At 47.7% G+C, this 10,813-nt stretch overlaps 1 protein-coding gene across 1 annotated transcript in view; it reads left to right on the forward strand.

The window, feature by feature from the left end:
- Nucleotides 1-10,438, forward strand: part of sim1a (SIM bHLH transcription factor 1a) — a 14,477-nt gene extending 4,039 nt beyond the window's left edge. The window contains exons 3-12 of the mRNA XM_030371643.1: nucleotides 716-792; nucleotides 1,903-1,992; nucleotides 2,115-2,223; nucleotides 2,335-2,420; nucleotides 2,776-2,975; nucleotides 3,625-3,731; nucleotides 4,631-4,778; nucleotides 7,536-7,713; nucleotides 7,855-8,260; nucleotides 8,556-10,438. Coding sequence (XP_030227503.1) covers nucleotides 716-792; nucleotides 1,903-1,992; nucleotides 2,115-2,223; nucleotides 2,335-2,420; nucleotides 2,776-2,975; nucleotides 3,625-3,731; nucleotides 4,631-4,778; nucleotides 7,536-7,713; nucleotides 7,855-8,260; nucleotides 8,556-9,265 — 2,111 coding nt within the window. The 3' untranslated portion in view covers nucleotides 9,266-10,438. The remainder of the gene's footprint in view (nucleotides 1-715; nucleotides 793-1,902; nucleotides 1,993-2,114; nucleotides 2,224-2,334; nucleotides 2,421-2,775; nucleotides 2,976-3,624; nucleotides 3,732-4,630; nucleotides 4,779-7,535; nucleotides 7,714-7,854; nucleotides 8,261-8,555) is intronic.
- The last annotated feature ends 375 nt before the right edge of the window (nucleotides 10,439-10,813 follow it).

Raw genomic sequence — 10,813 nt, forward strand, 5'->3', positions numbered from 1 at the left:
ATTATTAGGAATTGTATCTATGCTTGGAGAAGGTGGATATATTCTGCATCTTCGATCGTTTTTTTATAAAGGCCCTATATGGAGCTTATTTTTTAGCTGTGATTACAATGTTATTTGATTGTTTGTGCAAATGCGAAGTCTATATTGCTTAATATTCAGATGAGAAACAGCTGTAGGCTACTGTGATCTTTGCGTGGCACATGTTTGTTTCCGAAGTCCAGGATTTGCATTTCAATCGGGGATCGGAGCTCAGGGACGGCTACTCTTATTTGTTGTGATGAGATGAGTTGGGTGTTTGTCCCGGGGAATTTAGATGCAGGCCTACAAATGTCCTGCCTCCGAACGGTCTCTGGAAAATAATGCTTCCAACGTTTGAGATTACGTATGAGGATTTTAATTTGATATAACCTAGCCTATAGATTTTTTCCTTATGGTACATGCTATAGATTATTGTAACACCGAAATATATCATGCTCGTCCGTTCGTCTAATTTATACTGCAGGACTTTTGTCATTTTTTGTACACATTTATTTTATAATTCCATGGTAAATCAGGACCCAATGCTGTGGTAAGGCAAATCATAGATATAAAAAGTATGTAGGCCTATCCCCCGTTGGTGTTTCGATTTAACCTCAATCCTATAGGCTACCGAATAATAAAACTCTGCATGTCAGTATGTAATGGACGAGCCTATTTCTTTTTATCTCTGTCCCAGGCCTTGGAGAGTCCTGGGGTCACGTGAGTCGGTCTCTCGACAACGTTGGACGGGAGTTGGGCTCGCATCTTTTACAGGCACGTGCTCATCCTCTGTAACACACCGTCTCTCTTAACTCCAGATGTGTTACATGAGCCATGAACTTCAACGGTTGGGCGCTGCCCAATTTTAGCCTGTTATCGTTGTGTTTTAAGGAAAAACAAATGTAACATCTATATATATATTATATTACCATTATATTTTTAATTGTTTAAATTATAATAATTATAAGGATAATAGGCCTACGGATAATCACCATCTTATTATTTATTTATTTTATTAATTATAATAAAAAATATTGTATTAATATTATTATCATCATCTTTATCTTCATCATCATCCTCATTCTCATCATCATTATTATTATTAGTAGTAATATTAGTGTTAGTATTTGTCTCATTCTGCCATATTGGTTTATTTTGAACGCATATTTTAACGGGCGTTGATTCTCCGCCTGCTGCCGCCGCCTCCTGCTGCTCTCATTCATGTGGCTTTTACTCTGAAAGTAATAAGTTCAATGCATTCATAGTCACGCGCCAGGGCTGGCGGCTGTCCTCCAGGGCTCTGCGCTCCTCGCGGCTCCTCGCGGCTCCAGCATTATTGTAACAACATGGAGCCAGCGAGGAGCAGCATTACTGTTAAGACGACGTAATGTTAAAAGTACATTGGAATTATGTTCAGGGATATTTATTTTTGCAAAAAATATAGGTATTTCATGTGTATTATTATTATTATGATTACCATTATGAATATGACTTATGGTATTATTATCGTAGCCAATTATTATTATTATTATTATTATTATTATTATTATTATTATTTATATTAAACCGTTTTTATTAAAGTAACTGTCGGCAGTATAGGCTATCTTAACGATACTAATGATAGGCTGTATATCACGAATAATGAGATTGATTGATATCATAATAACCTGATTAAGTAGACTGCAACACCCTGATTAAGCGTTCATTATCCGTCCTATATCTCAAATGTTTACATATTTTGCCCTGATTCTTATTCTAATTATATTTACAACAACAAAAAAACATTGACAGTAACGCACATTGACAGTAACGCACAGTAACGCACACAAAACACGCTGAAGTAAACCAAACCAATTCAGTGACGTTGTTTTCAACCCCCTTTAGACGCTGGACGGCTTTATCTTCGTCGTGGCTCCGGATGGTAAAATAATGTACATCTCTGAGACGGCGTCCGTCCACCTGGGCCTGTCGCAGGTACGGCGCCCACAGCACACTGGCCCCTCAATCGACCGACCACTCATAGGTCACACGTTAACAGGCCTTGTTGCCGCGTACAGCGTGATTCAATCAAATAAAGGGTGGGTTATGTTCAACAGGTAGAGTTGACGGGGAACAGCATCTACGAGTACATTCACCCGGCCGACCACGACGAGATGACCGCGGTCCTCACGGCCCACCAACCCTACCATTCGCACTTTGTTCAGGGTAAGGGCAACGTTGTAACACGGCCTGCAGTCGACAGGCCTACGTTGTACATAACAGTCTAAATGTGGCTCCGTCTGTATAACCCCGTTATTGACTTTTTCCTCTCTCTAGAATATGAAATGGAGCGCTCTTTCTTCCTCAGAATGAAGTGTGTCCTCGCGAAGAGAAACGCTGGTCTCACCTGCGGGGGCTACAAGGTAACAATCATTTAAGTTACTTTGATAAAAAATTAATCATAATAATAATAACATAGGCTAATTACATATGATTTACATAATTTATGTGATGTCAACCATGAAAATTCATATTCAGAAATAACAATATTATTATGGTTATAATTGTTATTATTATCCCTTCTTAATTGTCAAAGCAGGTTTTAGCTATAAAAAAAATGGCATTCAATATACATGTATAATTGAGACAGTCAGCACTTCATTGAGTAGTGGACCACTATAGGACTGATCACAGACCCTGGTGCTATAAAGACCTAGCACGTGGTGCCTATTTCAATAGCCCAACAGTCACCCTTGTATGTGTGGTTCTGTGCTTTAGGTGATCCACTGCAGCGGCTACCTGAAGATCCGCCAGTACAGCCTGGACATGTCTCCCTTCGACGGCTGCTACCAGAACGTGGGACTGGTGGCGGTGGGTCATTCTCTGCCGCCCAGCGCGGTGACGGAGATCAAGCTCCACAGCAACATGTTCATGTTCCGCGCCAGCCTGGACATGAAGCTCATCTTCCTGGACTCACGGTACACTCGCGGCTTCAGCCTTTGTGTGCGTGCGTGGGGCTGTGTTGGATGTGTGTGGTGGATTTCTGTGTGACTGTGTCAGTGGTTGGTGTGTGAGTGGGTGTGTGTGTGTGACAGGAGACAGGAGGAAGGCTGGTGTGTGTGTGTGTGTGTGTGTGTGTGTGTGTGTGTGTGTGTGTGTGTGTGTGTGTGTGTGTGTGTGTGTGTGTGTGTGTGTGTGTGTGTGTGTGTGTGTGTGTGTGTGTGTGTGTGTGTGTGTGCGTGTGTGTGTGTGCGTGGTTGGTTGTGTGTCTGAGAGACAGAGAGAGAAGCGAACAGATGGAGATGGAGCGATCGAATAAGAGAGAGAATGTGTGTCAGAGCGAGGGAGAGAGAGCGAGAAAGAAAAACAGAGAGAGAGAGCGAGAGAGAGAAACAGAGAGAGAGAGAGCAAGAGAGAGAAACGGAGAGAGAGCGAGAGAGAGGGAGCGAGAGAGAGAAACAGAGAGAGAGAGAGCAAGAGAGAGGCATGTCTCTCAGTGTTTACTTCATAAATGGCTTCATCGTGCATGCATAAACATACTCTTGTGCATGTGTGTGATGCCCGCTACCGTGTTGATGGGTAAAAAACAGGCTTCTCTGAGCCTCACTGCTGACACTGTGTTGACAGGGTGGCTGATCTGACGGGCTACGAACCACAGGATCTGATCGAGAACACTCTGTACCACCACGTCCACACCTGTGACTCCTTCCACCTGAGATGTGCACACCACTTGTGTGAGTTAGTGAGTCTGTTTCGTTCTCTCACCCTCCACCGTCTGGTAGAACACACAGTGGAAGAATAGCAGCCCTTGAAAAACACGATCAGTGGCGATCGCTTGCCGATGTGTCGGATGTGCTGTATCGTGAAAGTGAATTGTGTTTCTGTCGCCGTGTTTATGTGATTGTGAATTCAGCTTTGTTAGCTTTTCTTCACCATGTCATGGGGTTTCTAAATCGTGAATCTTGCAGCGACAAGTGAGTGGAAGGTGTTTTATTGTATTGTACGGGATTCCTTTGTTTCCCCTGCATATCATTTGAGGGTCCATTTGGCCATATTTTTATCTAGAAATATATGTATTTTGGTTGCTGACCACTTTTACACATCAATGTGACACAATTGGTCCTTTAACTATATATTTGTATTTCAAAATGCTTTATTATGTCGTTGAATTGTGTGAGTTAATGTTATTTGTTCCCAGTACCAAACAACCATGAATCAAATGCCTGAAAAGCACATTGCACTGATCAGTGTGCAATGCAATAGTAACTCAGAAGAAGTGGCTTTGCAACTCTCTCTCTGATCAGCCACAGTCAGCCCATACATAAATTAATTTGCGTCCAAGTTAGAAGAACCATGTGTGTCTCTTTGTTAGCGTTGTGTTGTAGCTCAGTGTAATACACACCCATGTGTTTCTCTGTGTTTGAGCTCTCCCTTTAGAAATGTGTTGTAGCTCATGGTAATAAACACCCATGTGTTTCTCTGTGTTTGCTATCTCCCGTTAGCAATGTGTTGTAGCTCGGTGTCATAAACACTCATGTTTTTCTCTGTGTTGATATCTCGGTCGATATCTGCCTTTAATGTTGCACTCCCGTGTGTGTTTCTCGGTGTTTGACGTCTCTCCCCTTCTCCGCAGTGCTGGTCAAGGGTCAAGTGACCACCAAATACTACCGCTTCCTGGCCAAGCAGGGGGGCTGGGTGTGGGTGCAGAGCTACGCCACCATCGTGCACAACAGCCGCTCGTCAAGGCCCCACTGCATCGTCAGCGTCAACTACGTTCTCACGTGAGTGAAATTGCCATACACACACACACACACACGCACACACCCAAACACACACACACTGCTGTTGTTTCTTCGGAGAAAAGTGAATGCAAACCAGGCGAGGGATAGTATGCTGGTTCTGTTGAGTGGCTGGAGTGATCAGTGATCTGTTATACAGAGTGAATGGAATACCACACATATACATTGAAGTTTATTATTTTTTGATAAAATTTGAGTTGTTTTGAATGGGTCAGGTGACCTATACCGATGGACACTTTGGATCACATGACCACCTGAATGTGTTCTGTCATTGCCGGGCCAGGGGGGGATTATATCTCCACATCTCAGTGGGGCTGTCATTTCCCTCTTTTTGATAAGATAATGAATATTAGCACTAGAGATTTCGGCAAACCATCCCCTGTAAAAGCAATTAACTGGAGGTTAATTGGAAACGCGACATGTGTTTGTCAAAGCCCTGTTTTGGTGGAATCGCAGAAATGTCGAACACAGGATAGTTCGATTTTGCTCCGTGTTTTGAATGCATCTGATTCGTCTCGGGTCAAGTCGTTTCACCTGTTTATTACTGGTGGCCCACTTTTATATTCCCCTCTCCTTTTCCCCTCCTTCCTCTCCAACAGACTTAGGGGAAACCAGAGACAAAATACAGATTTTTACAAATGGAACGGCCAACAGTGTGTAATGAAGAATGCTTAAATCCTGCTTTCATTTGATGGAAAACTTAGCCGGTCTCGTCTGTGCTACTACTCTACCCCTGACTGCTGCTGCGTCAACAGAGGAACTGTTGCATTAGCTGCTGCTGTGCCAGGGGAAGGCTTATGTTCAGCGCCAGTTTGTGTCGGCGGGCCTCAGGGTTGTTATTAGCAGACTTTGCGCTCATGTGTTGGCTGTTGTCTCGCGTCGGCCGGGCCAAGTAGGGCCCCAGTCACCTGGCAGAGTTTATCTAAGCACGGCTTCTCCGTGGGCGTGTGTGTAGACGAACCACAGAGAGCCACTTAGTCTGCCTTGCACTGATGTGGGATCTGCAGCCTCTTTATCCTACCCAAATAAGCTCCATTGGGATTCAATAAAGAAAAAGAAAAAAATAACGTATTGTACCTCCTCCCATTGTTCAGCGAATAAAACTGCATGCATACCAGAGATAATGGCTGGACATCAGCCAAGTACCAGCACAGTACAGGGGTGGACATTTATTTGCCTGCTGCACCATTATTTAATCACCTTCTGTGTGTTAAGCATATGTGCGACCCAGAGTGCTGAAAAGAGTGAGGCCTTTTGGAAAGACTTCTGTGAAACACAAAGCAGATCTGCTGTGTTCTGACGCTCCTGGCAGAGTGTATGTTAACACACAACATCGACACTTTCCTCCCAAAAGTCAAATTCCATAGCGGTTATGATTTCAGAACGTTTTAATCGGTTGTTTGTATACGTTACCAGACTCTGTGGGCCCCAGTTTGGGTGAAAAGGAGTTCCTTTTTTAGCATTTTGGTTTTATCATATATTTTGAGCTTTATTATCTCTGTGGTCTCTCCAAACCAAAGCCATATCTCACTTTGTATATTATCACACATTATCAGGATGAAGAGACGTCTGCGTAAAACAATAGGGCCGGGTCAGACTCGGGCCGTGGTCCTGAGTGTTCGTGGTCCGCTCTGGTCTGCTCCGGTACCCCCCAACCCACCCCCCCACCCCGGCTCCCCGGCTACCCAGGTGGGGGTGGACCCTTCACCCACGCATGACCCCCCGGTGTTTGGCTAGCACTGATAACCTCTTTATTTGCCTGGTCTGCGGTAGTGCCATAGCGCCATTGTTGGTTACAACATGACTGCCCTTAAGTAATTCTATGGCGTGCAGTGAGGCAGATACAGAACTCTCAGACATGTATTTAATTTACATTAGATAAAAACCCACCAATGGCCCAGCCATTGGTGGAACGCTAAACAGAACTGCAGAGTCTGGCGAAGGCTATTCAAAAGTGTGACGCAAATGTGATTCTTTGTGGTTGTGTGTGTGCGTGTGCGTGTGTGTCTGTGTGTATTTGCCGTTATAGAGAGAGAGGGGAGAGGGAGAGGGAGAAAGAGAGAGAGTGAGACTGTGTGTTTCCTTCAAAGCATGTGTGAGTCCATATGTGCATATACGGTTGCGAATGGGACAAATATGTATAAGCAAGACAGATCAGTATTTGTCCAAAGCAAACCCAGCTCAAGTTTCTCTCTTGTCTAAAAGTTGATTTATCGGCCAAGGCAAGATCCATACAGAGCTTTACCCAGAAATCAATTCCCATCTTCCCAGTGCTGCGGTGGCCAAGGCAATCCTGGGGGCAAGATGTTTCTACACACAGCCCTTAATCTCCTTGTGTATTTGATTGGACAGCTTCTCTTCTGTAGTTTGTTTGTAAAAGGCCTTGCTACAATCCCTCTGGTGAACCAAGAATCTCAGCAGCCGGTCCACACTTTAATGTCTTCCCCTCTTCTCTCCCACCCCTCCTTTCTCTTCTCGTTCACGCGCATGTCGCTCGCCTTCTAAGTGTGCCTCCGGTCTAATTGCTGAACGATGTTAATGGTTCTTTTCGCACCTAGCGGGAGAAAATTAGCGACCGACTCTGGGAACGCACGGGTTGTTTGCGGTCTTTATTCAACAGTCCTACCGCGGAAGCCGGGGGTCTTCTCTTTGTGTAATTACGGAGCATGGTTAATTCATGGGCCCCCCGAGCTTGTGTGATGTGGTGTGTGGTCTTGACGGGATCGCTCTGCTTCTCAGGGAGACGGAGTACAAAGGCCTGCAGCTCTCTCTGGACCAGGTCTCTCCGAAGACCCCTTTCCCCTACAGCAGCATCGGCGGCGGCGGTGCCCCCAGCGCCCTCGCCGACCACCGCAGGACCCCCAAGGGCCGCGCGCCCCGTCCCAAGACCAAGGCCCGGCTCTCCCCCTACACGCAGGTAAACCCTCACCTCATCCTGGAGGTTATGGAAGCTTGTGGTTTGTCAATCTTTTCAAGTAAAATCACGACTCAACCCTCTGAAAACTAAACGTCATGACGGAATAAATCGTTGCTTTATTCTCCTCATCCCATATCCCAGCAGTATGGCGGCTTCCAGACGGAGCGCTCTGAGTCGGACCAGGACAGCCCCTGGGGCGGCAGCCCTCTGACGGACTCCACCTCCCCGCATCTGCTGGAGCAGAGCGAGGGCTCGGAGAGCACCTGTGCCTACCGCCAGGTCCCGGACCCCCGCCCCGTCTGCTACGGCCTCCCCCTCTCCGAGGAGCACCACACGGTCGCCAACGGCCACGCCCACAACCAGGGCTGCGAGAGGGGCCGCTGCGAGGCGGGACGCTACTTCCTGGGACCCCCGCCGCCGGCCGGAAGGGACGCGTGGTGGGGCTCCGCGCGCTCCATGGCCCCCACGCCGAAGGGCCCCTCCTTGGAGAACCCAGAGGGCTACGACGGCAGCATGCCGCACATCGCAGCCCTTCAAAACCTGCACGGTAAGAACCGCCGCCGCCGCCATGTTAAGGCTTAGTTATTGTTGGACGTCGACGCAACGCAAATCCGAATCACAGCCCTCGACACAAGGTTACAATTTTTGGGAGGCGCACGTCAGGCCCTTGCGGGGGAAGAAAGGAGGGTCCGCAACGACGTAATGGGTCCGTAAACCCCCTCGCATTGCGTCGACGTCCAACCATAACAAAGCCTTTAGTTTGCCGGATAGACAAGCTCGGACTCTTAGTCCTGTGCACGGCCGTCAGTCTGACTGACCCCACGATTGTTCCCTCTCCGCAGGGCGAGGTCAGTGGGACGAGGACAGCGTGGGCAGCTCCCCGGACGGGGGCTCCGCCAGCGACTCGGGGGAGCGCTACCGCGGCGAGAGCTACCGCGCCAGCCCGCAGGAACCCAGCAAGATCGAGACCCTGATCCGAGCGACCCAGCAGATGATCAAAGAGGAGGAATGCCGGCTGCATCTGCGCAAGGGCCCCCACGGCACGCCCCTCGGCCCCGCCAACGGCCTGCCCCGTGGCCAGTCCTGCTTCTCCCCTGAGTACCCTCAGGCGTCTCTGCCGCTGCAGGGCGTGGCGTGTCGCGGACTCAGCCCCGCCCAGAGCCCCGCCCCACTGTCCAAGCTCAGCAGCCCCGGGTCGGAGCACCACTCGGCGGCCAATGACTACCTCCGGACGGACCTGTCGCCGCTCTCCGTGCCGCTGCACCACCCGATGGGCCGCGCCGCCGGGCCCTGCTCCGTCTCCCCCACCCCGGCCCCCGCCCTCTACCCCTCCCAGCCCCACGCCGCCTGCCCCTACCTGGACAAGCACGCGGCGTACTCCCTGAGCGGCTACGCCCTGGAGCACCTGTACGACTCGGACAGCCTGCGGGGCTACTACGGCGCCACGGCCACGGGCGCCAGCCACTACGACGTGACCCCCCACCTGCGCATGCAGGCGGAGCAGAGCGTGGGACACAAGGCCACCTCCGTCATCATCACCAACAGCAGCTAACGGCAAGCTACACCCGTGCATACGGCCTGCTGCGTTGCGTTCAGGCGTTCACACCACATCCACTGCATCGCAAAGGAAGCGCCCGCGGAAGGTGTGCTGAACCTCTACTGATTGCGGTTTGATTGGTTTGTGATCGAAGCGTCGGTTCCTCTTTGCACTATCAGAGAAAGACTTTTCAGTGATGAGGTTTACGCCACGTTTTAACTCCCCTGCAGGATGCGTTGCTAGTCGATATCAGGTCCACGGTTGTATGCACTTAATGCAGAAGAAGCTACAGCATAGCAGCATAGACACTATACAGCCAACAATAAATATGCAAACCCCATTGAGTTTATATTATGGTTCCTCCGCCCACACCCGTCTTGTTCATAGCCTTTTGAAGGGCATAGGTACTGCTATCTAGGATATATGAGAATGTTCACCCACTGTGTGCGACTATACAGTATTGGTGAGTCTACAGTGTGGGACGTAAAGAGGGAGGGATGGTAAAGCAAACTCTAAATATGATGATGGAATCTGATTGAAGAGAAGATATTGATTGGCCACACAAGATGTCAGCCCTTCAGTCTGACTGCTATACTTGACAGGCCATACGCCGTCAACATGATTGCCTTCATGATGTTTGCTGTAATTGTTTCCGAGAGATTGTGGCCATGCATGTATATTAACACTGTCACAACATATTTAGCAATATGCAAGTGATCCCTTGAAAGCCGCAGAATGCATCTTAATTGTGTTTTTCTTGATGGATCTCTTCAAGGCTGATGTTGGATGTCACACACCATTGTGACGGCAGCAGTTCATAACACCGGTATGGGAATACCAAGTTCCCACCCCTCATTGGAACCTTTCTTTCCTTTGCGCATCAGATAAACCTATATTTATACAAGTTTGGATTTATTTTGTCTGAGCCAGATATGTGAGTCCTCTGTTAAGATTATTTATGATGTACTGTAAATATGCCCGGACAACACCTACATTAAACTACACGGGCAGAACTGTATTTATTAAATAAATGTTTGTTTATGATTTTTGAAATATAGCTGCACTCAAATACAGTCCTACTGCTTGTTTATGGAGTGTGTTTTTGACTGAAACAAATTCTAAAAGAGAAATAAAATAATGTGTTTTTTTTTCAAAGCAATGACTTGATATTTCTGTTCTACACCTCAAATCTTCTCTAAAGTCTGATATAAAAATGAACGCAAACAGGAAACACTTCTTTTTGCAATTGTTTTAAAATCACTGGGTTCATTTGGTGACCTATTTGTATTTTATTGGATTTTATCGTGCACATGAAATCTGGCCTGGGCACACTTGGTCCACTACAGCAAATAAAAGAACCATAATGGAAATCGATACGCTAGAGTCTCCAATTAAGCCGAGGATTTGAGAGGCGGGAGAGGTCAGAGGCAACAGACACTCCTCCTCCTCCTCCTCCTCCTCCTCCTCCTCCACCACCTCCTCTACCTGCACCTCCTCCACCTTCTCTAGTACCTCCTCCTCCACCTCCACCTTATCCTCCTCCACTTCCTCCTCCTCCACTTC

Source organism: Gadus morhua, chromosome 11 (genome assembly GCF_902167405.1).
Source record: "Gadus morhua chromosome 11, gadMor3.0, whole genome shotgun sequence".
NCBI lineage: Eukaryota > Metazoa > Chordata > Actinopteri > Gadiformes > Gadidae > Gadus > Gadus morhua.